This window comes from Dasypus novemcinctus, chromosome 7, assembly GCF_030445035.2.
Source record: "Dasypus novemcinctus isolate mDasNov1 chromosome 7, mDasNov1.1.hap2, whole genome shotgun sequence".
Classification (NCBI taxonomy): Eukaryota; Metazoa; Chordata; class Mammalia; order Cingulata; family Dasypodidae; genus Dasypus; species Dasypus novemcinctus.
This window is the reverse complement of record NC_080679.1, coordinates 86,641,358-86,657,135: the sequence shown is the minus strand read 5'-3', so window position 1 is coordinate 86,657,135 and position 15,778 is coordinate 86,641,358. Positions and strand designations below refer to the sequence as shown.

Genomic DNA, 15,778 nt, shown 5'->3' with positions numbered 1-15,778 from the left:
TATGGTAGGGGAAGGAAGCTATCAAGGTAAGAAAGAAAGCTTGAAAAATAACCATGGCCAGCTGTTAAAATGCCTGGTAGTCTATCCTGACAAGCTCTGTGATTGGATTTGTGTCTTAAAAGGAAATCTAGCAGCAGCATGGATGATGATGGCTGTCTTAGCCCTGAATGCCACAGAAAGGACAGCAGGCTTCTCAAGAACCCTAATCGATGGAATTCAGAAAAGTAGATTGAATGCTGGTTCTGGTACTGACTAACTCTGTAACCTTGATTCAATGACTTATTTAACATATTTAAGCCTCTGTATCTTTATCTATAAAGTGGGGTTTAAAAATGGTTCCTAACTCACATGGCTGCTATGAGAATTAAATGAGAGTTAATTTGTGTGCAGTACTTACATTGCCTCCACACATTAGAAATATTCAACAGATGTTATCATGTCTATGATGTATCATATTTATCATTGCTTTTTAAATATCCCTACTTTCGCTACTAGTTAATGTAAGAATATGAACATAAAGAAGTCAGAGAGAAATAAATGAATTCTGACTTTGATTTTCAAGGTTTTTTTGGTTGAGATAAACACTTTCATGTTTCCCCCCATCCCCCCTAACATATTTCTCTTTCCCTCCCCACTCCCATCAGTTAATGGGTTTGCAAACAATCAGTACATAACATTTAATGCACCCCTGTCTTTGGAAAGAGTTGGTCAATAAAATATTCCTGTCATGATGGCACACGGCTCTTGCTGCCCAGGATGTGATTGTTTGCTAAATGCAGCAAAATGAATTATACTTGAGATGATGGTGTTCATCACCTAAGAGCATCTCATAATGAGCATTAATTAATTAACAGCCCATGAGGTAGCAGATAATGGTTATGGTATTATTTCAGAAGCACAGGTACCAAAGCCCAATGAAACCACGTTATTCACTAGGATTCAATGAGGATATTAAAACTCTGAATGTAGGACTCACATTTTTAAATGCCTTTAATCCATTTCTTCTCCCAAGGCATAAAGATTAATGTCAAAATAAACAACGATATGGAAAAAGCCCTTTCATTACTCACTAATACATGATTAGTGAGTAAAAATACATCAAACATACCTTCGCTTGCATGTCGGTCTCTAAAAATGTTCTTGGGGTGGACACCGAATCCTTCTATATCATGTACAGAAGATGCTCTCCGTATACTGCAAATGCTTTCCTTCGATCTGGAATGGGTCAGCCTGGAACTTGACTGCAGCATGTCAGGATAGAGTCGGTCCCATTGTCTTTTGGGAGAGGAATGGTCAAGAGGTCCAGATATATTCACTAAGGGAGAACATTTGCTGGGCTGTATCAAGGCTTTTGTATCATCTGCTTCGGAGGGGCTACAGCTTTCTTTTGTAGGAGATTTAAAATGCTTCATGGCTACTGAATCATCGCTGTGTTTCGATGAATCAATTACAACCACATCTGGGTCTTCTTGTGGTAAGGACTGCTTTCTGTAGGTGAGAACTCTCAGACCAGGGAACTTGAACCCAAAAAGTTTGCCTACAAATGGGGACAAAAAAGAGAGTTATTGTAAGATAACAAAGGATATATCTCTCAAGAAAAAAAAAAAAGGATTGTTAACACAAATTAAAAACTATGTAAAGAATTATCAATTGACAATTAAATCAGGGTTGGAACGAGGGACATTATAGAAAATTTCTTGGAGACTAATATGAATTACCATGTAAGTATTAAGAAAATAATAAAGTGATTTAATCAGGCTTCTGATAGTCAGATATACTCCAGTGATATGAAAACAAAGAAGGCATGGGGCATCATTGTAAAGATACAGACACACTAATGTGTTTGGTATGTTCATGGGGAGAGGTAATGTACGGGGAATAGGAGAGGAAGGAATGAGGTAGGGATAAGGAGCTGGCTTGACATCTCTAGAAAGATATAACTGGATATAATTGGATAATACTGTGAATTTAATTTGACAGGAAAAGTTGGTCAGCTGTGTATGAGAGGATCTTCATTCCATATGAAATTCTTGGAAGGTTTCTGGCTTCATGGAGAGAGGTATAATAGAGATAAGAATTTCTTTTACCTCATTTATTTTTGTTCTGAAATCTATGGCATTAAAGGTTATTTATGAAATCTTTGATAGTGAATGATGCAGAAGAAGGCAACTAAATATAAATATTAAAGGATATATAATACAAGCTAGAAGATTGGTTAATAAACACAAACTCACAGGTAGTCAGTAATGCAAAGTAAAACAGGTGGAGATCTTTTTTCCAGTCTTCAATTTAGCAGTTAACAAATAAAAAAACATAACATCTAGTGCTGACAAAGAACACTGGCAAGCATTCTGACACTTTGGTATGGGCATTAATTCTTTCATAAATTTAAAATAATAAGGTAAGAGTTCTACTACTAGAAGACAATAGAAAGATAATAGAAAGCATACAAACAAATATTGTGTAATTCAAAGCTTCCCTAAGCCTTATATATAAGAAAAGGCAAAGTTTCTAATTTCTATTGTCATGTGGAGTAGTCTAGGTACACATCACCCCATAGCTTCATAATTATACACTGTCCTAGTCAATTAGTCTGTGCCTTTGGGCTACAATATAATCTACTTATCTATAATTTTTAAATGTCATTGGCACCATTATCCTTAATAAATTTACTGTGAGCTTTTGCTCATTGTATTGAGGATGATTCCAAAGCATGGAAGGACACTCTCAAAATCTCCCACTGGATATGGTTTTATCTACACATATATTTTCAATCACCATCTTTTATCCACTGACTTGTAAATTTGTATTTCTAGCCCAGATCTCTCCTTCTGAGGCCTCTATGGCCTCATCAACATCTCCACTCAGAAGTCTTAAGGATTCCTCAAAATCTCATAGCTTAATCCAATCTTATGATCTCTCCCTCTGAACCCAGCCTTTTATGTTAGTGATTGGCACCACAATCCATCCAGTTGCATAAGCCTGAGACTCCTGGTCCATTCTCTTTACTGTTCTCCCATATCTCTATCTGATCAATCTACTTCACACATCTCCACCACTTTTTCTTTATGCTCCTATTTTGAGTCACCTGATTTCCTGTAATAGGGACTAATCACTTTCTACATTTGCATTCATTTGTCCACCCTTTCAAAATCATTTCTAACTTTTAAAAATTCACATCTGATTATTTAGACTATTGCTTAAATCCTCCCCAAAATAACTTCCTGCTTCAGGTGAAAAAATGAACAACTATTTCCACTCTGCATAAATTACCTCTCCAGCTTCATCTCTCCTGCTGGCTCTCTGGGATTCAGGCATACAGAAGATTTTTGAAAATTCCTCCAAAGACTGCATCTTTCATAGTCAAGGATTCCTTCTGTTTGATAGATTTTTACCCTGCCTACTTAGCTCATCCTGCAGATTTTAGCTAGAAAGTTAGGTCCTTAGGGAAGTTTTTCCTTCCCTTTAAACTAGGTTACTACCCCCTTCATAGCTTTCATCATAGTTAATAATTATAATTATACATGTATTGATTTTCTGATAAACATTTCTCCCAGCCATCCCCTCCTCCTCAACTGTAAGCCTCAACTGTAAGGCAGGACTCTTTATTTTGCTCATTATTGATTCCCACCCCAACAGATTGTCTGAGCATGGTAAATGGTAAATGAATTTCTGTGAACAGACTTTAAACTAATGATGTGTTTCAATTTTGATTGTGGAAAAACTAGAATATCATCTATCTAAATTAGAGAATCTTAGCCTACTGGAATATTGACTCAGATTTACTAAAAACGATTTATTGATTAGAACCCAATAGCTCACAGAAATAGAAACTATATCATGTCCTCTATATTTGTTAAAACCTTTATTCTTAATCTTATCTCTCTCTCTTTGCAGAAGGTATTAATTGCTGCCATTTTGATTCTAGAGATTACACAGAAGTGTTTTCAAACTCCACATTATCTAGTGAAGTCTATGTAAAATACCTGTTACAGAAAATTTTAGAATTAAGCAGGCTTATTATTGTAATCTCTCACTTGTGGGCTAGTAGTTTATAGTGTTAAATATAATTGAAATAGAATTTATCTCAGGTAAAAGACATGAGACAATGCACAGACAAACCCCAAGTATGTTAAACTATGGATTAATAAGATGAGAGCAACCAATCTGTGCAAATAAGATGGCAGTTCATCACAGTAACTGTTTTAAAAGAATTCTTACATATTTTCCTAACAACTTCAAATGTGCAAGTAAATTGCCAAGTTAAAAACCAGCGAACTGCATCAAAGTCATTCGATTAGTTTTTAATGCACTTGAAATTGAGTTATAAAGCAGTTTACAAATCAATTCTGCAAGCTTATTACAAGGCATTGAAGGTCAATGCCTACTTTTATTCATTTTTCATCAGCGCATTACCCTCCTCCTTTAAAAACAATTCACTAGCTTTCTTAATTTAATGACCACACAAGGCATTTAGCTTGCTCCCATAGGTTAGTCACATCTAAGGTGGTGCAGATGGTCTTTTCTGCACCACTAGGTTAATCTGACCGTGTTATATTGCATTAAAGATTTAGTTATCTAACTGTAGCTCATCCAGAAAGAATACACTTTCAGAATTTTGCTCCCTGCCAGTACTTTCTGGCAGGAAATATAAAATATAGATGAGGGTACTACAGCTATGGTACTTAACACTGAAAAACTCTTATAAGTTAAATTCTCATATTTTATTACATTTTTTGTAACTTAGAATAACTAAAATAGATAAGGAAAACAGACTAAGGTTTTTCACATATTCCCAGAAAGAATTACACATACTGATAAGCAGCTTACATAAACATAACACCATACACACAGTATTATCCTCCAAGATGTTATATCGTTTCTAACATACTCTCAAATTATAATTAATTACTACTATAATGTCCTTCTTTCTCAGGACGTGTCACACATTTGTGAATCTGCTGATTATAAATTTGGAAGCTGCATCTCATATATCCAAGGTGATACTTAACTAAGAACTTTTCACTTCTTAACCTAGAAGACACAGTGATGTTCTCATCACTTTTCTCTTTGAAAATCTGGTATTATGAATTCAATCTATACATGAAAAGATATGAAATACCTGGCCCAAAGTCAAATAGAAAATCAGGGTGAAATCAGAATAAAACAGTAGTTTCGTTGATTTAAGTTCAGTTTTACCCAAGGCCTGGTTGTTTTCTTGATCACAAATACCCAAATGAGAGCCTGATAAAAATCATGACCCTTTCCTCTAAGTCAATACAGATAAATACATAGACACAATTTTGCTTACTACCCTCTCCCCACCAAAGTCCTTCCATTAACTTCCCCTGAGTCCTCTCTGATTAATTAAGTACTAATATTCCTTCCATTTTTGAGGTTCTTGCTTCCATATTTGTACCAGTCACATGTCTCATAAAAATTGTAATGGCCACAAGTACATTTTCTATGGTATGGGACTTTATTTTTTAAAGATTTATTTATTTATTCCACACCCCCCCACACACACACATACACTTGTCTGCTCTCTGTGTCCATTTGCTGTGTGTTCTTCTGTGACCGCTTCTATCCTTATCAGCAGCACCGGGAATCTGTGTTTCTTTTTTCTTTAGCGCTGGGTGGCTCTCCTTATGGGGTGCACTCCTTGAGAATGGGGCTCCCCTACACAGGGGACACCCCTGCGTGGCACGGCACTCTTTACATGCATCAGCACTGTGCGTGGGCCAGCTCCACACGGATCCAGGATTTGAACTGTGGGTTTGAACTGTGGACCTCCCATGTGGTAGGCGGATGCCGTATCTATTGGGCCAAGTCCGCTTCCCATATGGTATGGGACTTTAGAAGTTTGCTAAACTTTTCCAAATTGAGACCTAATCATTCTGAACTGATATTCTATCTCTCTAGTGCACTCATCTTTGGCAGCTGGTTCTCATCTTCTAGAGTATGAAATAACACTATGCATCCATTTTAACTGAAAGCAATGATTCTAATTTAGGAAAAAATTTAGAAATATTGAAATAATAATTTTTTTGCAGAAAAACAAATTTTTCTGAGAAAACACTACCTATTTCTACTCACTGAATTTTCTCCCAACATAATCACAAATTCTTAATGATTCCATTGGTTTAATTTATTATCATTCCTATAATATCTTAGAACTTTGATTATCTAATAGGGTGAAGACAGACCTGCAACTCTTACCCTCTGGTTTATTGGACTTACCCCAGCCAGCTAACAGGGAAGTGAAGAAGGTCAACCACTGCAGCAGGGAGCCAAGAGTGCCTACAACTGCAAGCAGGAGAATTGCATCCATCATCCAAGTGGAATTCTAAATACCCTCTAGATATAGAGGTGGAGTGGACATAACCATCCCAGGGTCCACAGAATGTAGGAATAGAGTATGGATTAGAGTGGACTCACTGATATTCTATTCTGGAACTATTGTGATTAGTAATGGAAGTAAATGTAGCATTGATGTGGAGAAAGTGGCCACGATAGCTGCTGAGGGTAAGAAGTAGGAAGAAGAGATGTGATGTGGGGGCATTTTCAGGACTTGGAGTTGTCCTGGGTGGTACTGCAGGGACAGTTACTAGACATTGTATGTAATGTCCTCCCATGATCCACTGGGTGGACTGGGGGAGAGTGTAAACTATAATGTGGACCATTGACTATGTGGTGCAGCAGTGATCAGAGATGTATTCACTAAGTGCAAAGAATGTTCCATGATGATGGAGGAGGTTGTTGTTATGGGAGGAGTGGGGTGAGGGGAGGGTATGTGGGGACCTCATATTTTTTGAATATAACATTAAAAAAAATAAAGACAAAAAATAAAAAAAAGAAATGGTAAAAAAATTCCAATTAAATATAAATTAGAAACATTTTAATCTTGCTTGGTGCCATTTAGTTGAATTATGGACAGAAAAGGAGACAGAAATTAACCTAAATGGAAATTGTCAGACAAACTAGAGAATATACTGTGTTGTACTGTCAGAGCTCCAGAGAAGCATAATCAATAGGAAAAAAAAAAAAAATATATATATATATATAAAGAGATTTATTGTGAAGAATTGGCTCATGCAATTGTGGGGGCAGGCAATCTGAATTCCATGGGGGCAGGTTGGAAGCTGAAATTCTGGTAAGAGTTTCTTTTTTTTAGGATAGGCAAGCAAGTAAAGAGTAAAGAGTTTATTAAGAAATAAGAAAAATGAGAAAACTACACAGTCCAAGCTGAGGCATGGACTATGGGTACACTGTAGGGTGAGTTGTGCACATGGAACCTCAGGTCAGGGCTTTTTAAGGTTCACTTGCTGTTCTGATTGGTTGCCCACCTGTCATTTCTCAGGGGGCCAATGGTGAGGATTTTTGATGATATCTGGGGCTTTCCCTTGACCCCAAACAGGATTCCCATTCCAAATGAGATTCTCATTCCAAGGTCTTGAGAGATCCCTCAGGAGGTTTCTGGGCTGGGTCTTGCAGCCACATGGTCTCCTGGCTACATTGTCAGCCATGTTGTCTCCCAGGTCTTCAGCAGTGACCCAAGTCTTCCCTTTCCCTCCACTAACCTACCTCAATGGTCCCCTCAGAGGGTTTACACCCTTATTCTTAAGGGGGTGCTGAAGGACAATGGTCTGTCTTCTGTAGCTATTTCCTGCTGGTCAAGGGGAGTAGGCGCTACCTGACAAGGTATAAAACCCTCTGGCTATTGTGTTGCAGTTGAGGGAAGAAAGGTCTGGCACTTTGGTTGGAACTGGATGAAATCCCCACATGACTAATAAGGCACTGATTCTGCAAGAAATAAACTTAATTAGAATTTTGAAGCTCCATGGTCCTGCTAAAAGGATAAAGAAGATGGTGGTAGCAGGCCCCAAAAGGGGGCCAGCCATGACATACTGGACCATGAGAGTGAGAAAGGCCAGGTGCCTTCAGAGGTTGCATCCTCCCAAAGTTGATGGCAAAGAGCATTCTTCCTTGAGTCCTTTTATGTTGTTGGTTAACTCTAGGGAGAGATTGTAGTAGACCTGCAAGAGTGATACTGAAGTCTTGAGTCTGAGTTACTTTGGCTGAAAACTCACAAAGGAGTAGAGGGTGCAGTCTTGAGGCAGAATTCCTTCTGATCCCTCAAATCCTCATTTGTCTCTCTTAAGGCTCCCAACTGGTTGAATTAGGCCCATCCTCAATCTCATTTACTTAAAGTCCACTGATTATAGATGCTAAGCCCATCTATGAAATATCTCCACTCCGACAAGGCCAGTGTTTAAACAAACAACTGGACACCAAAGCCTAGGTAAACTAACTCATAAAATTAGCCATCACATGGTATAAGGAGAGGGCATATGTGTGGGTGAGGCCATGGAGGTTGTTAGCCGAGAAATTTTCCCTCACAAAGTATTCAGGGTTGTGGGAGAGTATCTTAGATTGAACTATCGAAAACAGACTTCACAAGCACTTTAATTGGGAATGCTCCGAGGAGATAGACATATAGGGAAAGAAGGAAGGAACGTAGACAGGAAGGGAGAGAGGGAAGGAAGGAGGGAGGGAGGACTGGGCAGAGGAATTTAAAATGTAATTGCAACTGAAACTTCAGTCAATCCACGGACGCTCTGGAGCTGCGGTAGCCCTTCAGAGTTATCTCAAATTATAGCCACGATAAAATGGCCTTTGTATCTCCCCATCAGTCTGTCTTTGGTTGCAGCCCTCCATGGGAAGGGCCATAACTTTGGCTGAGGCATTTTCCTGCCTTCAACTGCAATTTCCAGTGAGGGGCAGAGCAGTATGCCCTCAGCGGTGGCTGCCCCCAGCCATGGCTTGGGCTGCATCAGCCCTGAGGAGGGGGGTCAGGGCTGAGTGCCACTGTGTCCAGTACAAATGGGGAGAGATAACCATTTTGTCTAAAAAAATGATATGAATTAAATTTACTATCAACTATTATCATGAAAAATAAGCATTTGTGAATTTATATCAATGTGCCTTTCTAAAATCAGGGTATTTACAAGTATGACACTTAAATTAGAAGCCTTACAACACTGTGAGGTTTTTCTCTTGCCAGAAAGTCCTGGATATGCAGAGAAACATGGCTTTAATTCCTGGAACAATAGATGAAATTTTCTGGGAGAAATGGCAGAAGGTAATTGATATATCTGCTTTTTCTTTAAAGGGAGGAAACTTCCAAAGAGTCGCCAAGCATGGAGATGAATCTTTCCTACTCCTAAATGTATAAAGAGGTAATGACTGCCCATGGGCTGTTACACTAGCCCAGAATATTGTCAAAAAAAAGCTGTGGTTAGCAGTTAGACTGAGAAAAAGCGCCATTCAGTCTGAACTCAGTCCCGACCAAGTGGTTATGCTGATCAGTGGCTGACAAATCGGCAGCGCAGCCAGTGCAGTCCTGGTGATTGTGAAAATGAAAGATCCCCAGGGAGTCCACTGACCTAGTAAACCTGAATCTAAAGATGGGGTCCTTTAAAGCATGATGTCAGCAAGAATGCTTGAAAAACCGAGAATGAGTGCCCGTTCCTAGGGAGACAGCCAAAGAAAATGCAAGACCTTACAGTAAGGTGGTAAGTGTAGTATCACATTGGAATCTTGGAGTAATGTGAGCCCAGCACCTAATAATGTATGACATGCAGGTGCAGAGGTCAGGGGAGGTTAGTGTTGCGGCAGGAGTGAGAGCAATCACAGAAGCTGCAGCAGCAGCAGTAGCAGAGAACTTTGTTCAGGTTCCTAATGTCAGGTTCATAAATGCTGATGATGTCTGAGAGGCACTGCTTCCAACCTGGCAGAAGGAGGGCAAAGAAGCCTCAAAGTCAGGATTGGGATAAGGAAAAGGCAGCAAAGACAAGGCCGTGAAGTGCTTTTAGCCACCTGTGAGGATTCCTAATCCCTCAGTGAGGAGGGTTAGGAATTCAAGCAGACCACGCCAGTATTATATAAATATCTAATTAGATTTCTAAGATAACTGTTTAATAAATCAATGCATGATTTATCCATACTGTTATTTTGTTTCTTTTTGATAGATTTCTTCCTTTTCCAAATGCCAAGTTAGAGTTCATGAATAAGCTTTAAAGTAATGACATTTTAAATTAGACAGACCCTGATGACCTGCATGTCGTCCTCACATTGACACTCTCTTGAGCGAGTGTTCCACGCATAAATAATGTAGACACCAGTTACCCAAATGCCGTGTGAATGGGTGTTGCTAGGTAACAAAATCTTTCAAACGGTACTCACATGGGGATGCTGTGGTGCGGCTAGGCTGATTTAGGAGTTTATTAACATTCATTGTTAATGTAGGGATAATGTGTAATTTTTTTCAGCTACCAGCAGTTTTCTTGATCTTAGATATATGTATTTCGCCCACACCCTAGTGGGGGGTGGGGATGTGATATAAAATCCATTGCAACCTATGACTGAAACTTCCCTCATTTCCTTTTGCAGTCATGTCATGGTTCCTGCTAACTATATCAAATTTAATCGTTTAAAAAAGGAAACTTCCAAATACATGATAATAGTAAACATTAGTTACATTGTAAACCCTTTAATTAAATTCATCTGAATAATAGATCGTTTCTATAGTAATGTTCACTGAGTGGGAAACTCTGTATTACTACTGCAGCTCTTCATCTTTGAATTAAAGAATGACTTTCAGCTCCAATGGACAATAGTAAAAACACTGAGAATGCCTTTTTATTAACCAGTATACAGAAAAGTTCTTTGTTCCTTAGCTTGAGGTCTGAAAACTAGATATAAATTTGAGGGGCTAAAGTAACTATTCAGGCTAATAGATATTTTATGTGTCCATTGTTCAGAATATTGAACACAGTGTATATGAATGCCCTTTTAGTGACTTAAATTAGCTAGATAATTGCACAAATTATCAACCCTATTTTGCGTATATACACTTAGCTTCAGGTGATGCTTTTAGTGGAATTCAAACTTTTAGTAAACAGAAAAGTGAAATTCTGGAGAGTATAATTTTAATCATTTCAAAGGCAATGGAATCACCTTTATGATTCCTAATGAGATTAAATGAAAAAAGTTCACTTTGAAAATTACCATGAGTATAAGATAGTTATAAATTGCATTGAATTTTATTTTTTATGCTTAGTTTCAGTTAATATTTGCTTTTATACTTTTCTCTAAACATTAATTACCTTAGACCACTGGTTCTCAAACTTTAAAGGGTATCAGAAACAGCTGAAGGGCTTGTTAGTGCACAGCCTGCGAGGCCCTAACTCCAGAATTTCTGACTCAGTAGTTCTGGTGTAGAGACCAAGAATTTGCATTTTAATCATGTGGTGAAGTGCTGCTACTGCTGCTGCTGCTAGTTCAGGAACCACACTGGCTTGGACAATCTGGCTAGTGCTCATCCAGGAAGAACATAGTACCTTTATTCAGAATACATGAACTCAATCATTTCTTGATACATTCTCAAATATAAACTGGACATGTGCATTTTGCAGAATGGGAGTTGAGAATACATGGGAGAAAAGAATAACATCTCTGCCATGAGCTGGAGCTGAAGGGTTCCTGGCTCCTTTAAATGAGCTAGGAATTCTCCAGTTTTTCACAGACCTCACTAATACCCATATTTTATTACTGGTCTTCTTCATTAATTTAAGTTACTTGTCTACTAGTCAAGCAGATGTGACCAATCCTGCAAACAGTTTTGTGGTTCCATGGTGTCACTCTTTTGTTTTAAGCACAGGTTTTAGAGTTTTTTTATTTTTTATTTTTAGGCAATAGAGAACCATTGGAAGAATGTAAACAGTGGAGTATTATGATCTGATGTGCAGTAGTACAGCATATGATACAGAGGTAAAGACGCTTAAAGCAGGGAGACCAATTGTGGAACATTGCCTCAGAGCAAGGAAGAGATGGTGAGGTCCTGAATAGGGCAATTACAGCAAGCTGTACTGAGAAGTTGCTCCAGAGGTGTGCCTGATGGGATTTGACCACCCTTTGGTTAAGAGAAGCAGAAGAACAACATGATGTCTAGGTTTCTGTGTAGGTGGCTTGGATGATAACATCAGTCATAAGATATGAAGAGCGGGAAACGGACTTGGCCCAGTGGTTAGGGCATCCGTCTACCACATGGGAGGTCCGCGGTTCAAACCCCGGGCCTCCTTGACCCGTGTGGAGCTGGCCATGCGCAGTGCTGATGCGTGGAGGGAGTGCTGTGCCATGCAGGGGTGTCCCCCGAGTAGGGGAGCCCCATGCGCAAGGAGTGCACCAGTAAGGAGAGCCGCCCAGCGCAAAAGAAAGTGCAGCCTGTCCAGGAATGGCGCCGCCCACATTTCCCATGCTGCTGGCGAAAACAGAAGCGGACAAAGAAACAAGACGCAGCAAAAAGACACAGAGAACAGACAACCGGGGGAGGGGAGGGGAATTTAAATAAAGAAATAAATAAATAAATCTTTAAAAAAAAAAAAAAAGATATGGTATGAAGAAGAATACTTTTTGGTGGGGTAAGTGGATGGTGGTTGGGAGTGGGAAGATGAGTCTTAATTTGAAATGCTAAATCTTCCAGAAAGGCCAAGCTCTTCCATAGGATATGTCCAGTTGTCAGTTGAACATATGATTCTAGGGAAGGAAAAAAATTCTAGAGAAAGGTAAGGGCTAGAGATACTGATTTGTGAGGCAGTCTTTACCCCATAGGAAATGGATTGTTTTGCCCAAGTTGGGTGCATAGAGAAGATGACTAAAAAGAGAAGAACACTCAAAGCAGATTCTGGGGGAGAAACGAACCATATTTAAGAGCAGAATAAGAGGTAAAATAGCTGTCACAAAGAGTGAAAGGAGCCAGGGAATGTGTGGTGTCATGGAACGTAAAAGAAGAGAGGGGGGAGTCTAACATAATAAGGTGCATTCACCTAGAGAGCAAACATAGAGAGATCAATTGCAGTGGGTTCAGGAATAAAGGAAATAGAGAAAGCAAATAAGGGTTGAGACACCAAATACCTATAGGAAGGGACAAGTAATATAAATGTAGGAAACCAGATATAAACACGACAAAAGGTGAAATGAGAATTGCTGCAAATTGAGAACTGAATACCCACTAAAAGAGGTGGCTGGTCCTCTCTTTAAGCTAAACTCAGCATATAAATACATTACCTTCCCCCCAGAGTGGGACATGACTGCTGAGGGTGAACCTCCTTGCCACCGAGGGATTCCTGCCAAGCACCAACTAGCAATACAACTGTAAAAAGACCTTGACCAAAAAGGGGGAAAAGGTAAAGACAAATGAGTTTATATGGCTAAGAGAATTCAAAGTGAGTAGGGAGATCATTCCAGAGGTTAGGTTATGCACATTTCAGCAGGATATCTTTGACTGCCAAAGTAGATACTAACTACCCCAAGTAGTGGAGCTCTTGAGTACTCTGGGAACATCCAGATACTTAAGTCTGGGCAGGGAGCTCAAGAGTTTGGTGCCTTGCTAGTGGGCCCTACTTTGGAACTTACCCTCCCCAGAGTGACAGAGTTGGACTCAGTTGTGGTTTCCCTACACATGGCTCTTCTATCCTATTTGAACCTATAATTAGTATTAGAGTTGGCAGGTATATATCCAAAAGACTTAAATATTTGGGCTGCCTATGTGCCAGCTGGGCCCTGAATCTCAACAGAGTTATAACACCTACTCTCCTACTCTCCTACCTCTTACCTACTCATTGGTTTCACCCAGAACAACTAATATGGAGGTGATCATGGGCAACTACCATACCAAGGAATTGAGAGAGTCTACAACTGCAAGCAAGAGAGTCCTATCCATCAGTCCTATAGGATCACAGCCCCCTCTCAATTAGAGGTGGAGTGGACATCACCATGCCAGAACCCTCAGGATTAGGGAATTTAACTATGGACTAAAGTAGACTTACTAGTATTCTATTATAGACTTATGGTAATTTTAGCAATGCAAGGAAGTGTATCATTGATATGGAGGCACTGGCCACTGGAGGTTCTAAGGGCAGGGAGAGGGAAAAACAGGTGTAATACAAGGACATTTGGGGACTTGGGAATTGTCCTGAATGACATTGCAATGACAGATACAAGTCATTATAAATATTATAAATCTTGCCACAACCTACAGAATTGGGTGGGAGAGAGTGTAAACCACAAGGTAAACCTTAATCCACGTTTAGTGGCAGTGCTCCAAAATGTTCACTTCAATTGCAATGAATGTACATCACTAATGAAGGATGCTGTTAATGGGAAAAATAGGGGAGGTATGGGGAATGGGGCATATGGGAGTGCCCTATATTTTTTATGTGTTATTTGTATAATTTAAGTATCTTTAAAAAAATAAAATTAAATAAATAAATAAAAGAGGTGGCCAGCATTGTGTTTCAGTTTATTGGGGACATGTGGGAATGTGTAGATACTCACGTTTTAAAAAAATAAGCCAGGTATCCTAATTTTTAGCAACAGTTACCATTTTTTTCATGTTGGCAACGATCCAACTAATTAAAACCTTAAAAAACATTATGTGATAGAAAAAAAATGGGCCCTTTGAAGTATCGGCTATTCTTTTCAGCAGCCTGAATAAGAATAAAAGGGAAAGAAGCATTGATAGGGGAGGGGACCTCTTGTGAAGATGGATTTTGAAGGAATGGAGGAGGGAATAGGTCCTAGGTGGAGATCTGAGCCTCAGGAAGGATTTGGCACTAGGAAGTGTGACATATTTGTTGAGGGTAGACTGATACAAGGAGTTCCTCCCTGATGCCCTCCCTTCTTTGCTCTGAGGTTTGGTGGTGAGGTTATGTATGGGGAAGTGCAGGGATGGGTATGAGGTAAGAGTCATGAGAAACCTGGTGAAGGTTTGCAATACCTGCTAAGGGAAAGGGGCAAAGGGTCTGATAAAAAAATTAGGATCTCATGTATAGTTTTGTATAATCATTTACTAACAATAAAATATATTATCTTTCTGGGAATAAAGGAAATTTACCTTGGACTTGTCTTCCTGTTAGGGAATGTTTAAATTCTAGTAAAATGAAATATTTCATAGATTGTTGACAGTGATGGCAACAGTAAATTAAGTGACATAAATTTAAACAAAAAAGTATTTTATATTGATATGTAGAGTAGAAATATTATTAGCTAAAATCTGTTTGGGAATAGTAGCTCAACATCAACTTCTATAGTAGCGTAAACTGCCTCTTTGGTTTAAAAACAAGATGAAAACATGAAACATATTCATTTTCTGTTTGTATGTATATTATTTATTTTTTAATGTTCATTATTAGGTTGTGTATATCATTAAATGAAGAATTTTGTTTGTGGTTTTCATTCCTTTAAGAGTTCAAGTATACTTGTCACTAACTTTTCTTAACTTTTTAAAAACAAAATATTTTACTAAAAGTAGTATTTAAATAATAAAAGGTAAATGTTTCTTAAATTTTCAGGCAATTAGCTTTGAATTTAATTGTGTAAACAAAAATGCTTATAGTTTGCTTGTCTTCTGTATTGTGCAAAGTTTTCATACCACCAGCTATTAAGAGCAAAGAAGAGAGAACACATTTTTTTCTCTTGTGATTTGTCCCTTTTTTGGTTGCTAACTCTGGAACAAAAATTATACTTTAAGAAAAAAAAACAGAAGGCTGTTTCAAAATGATGAGAAGCAATATGAAGTTGAAATTGTATAGTATCAGAGGCTACCAAGCATAATTTGTCACTCTCTAACTTTTCTGCTTGATTCAGCAATCAGTTCTTCAAAAACTGCCACCAAGTAAAGGGAAAAAGAGACCATGTAATGAAAAAAGGATGTAAT

General features: G+C 38.6%; 1 protein-coding gene across 7 annotated transcripts in view; it reads right to left on the bottom strand.

The window, feature by feature from the left end:
• Nucleotides 1-15,778, bottom strand: part of KCNH7 (potassium voltage-gated channel subfamily H member 7) — a 489,931-nt gene that overhangs the window by 129,748 nt on the left and 344,405 nt on the right. For all 7 annotated transcript variants that reach the window (XM_058300742.1, XM_058300741.2, XM_004464399.3 and 4 more), the window contains exon 4: nucleotides 1,109-1,537. In XM_058300742.1, the coding sequence (XP_058156725.1) occupies nucleotides 1,109-1,537 (429 nt within the window). The remainder of the gene's footprint in view (nucleotides 1-1,108; nucleotides 1,538-15,778) is intronic.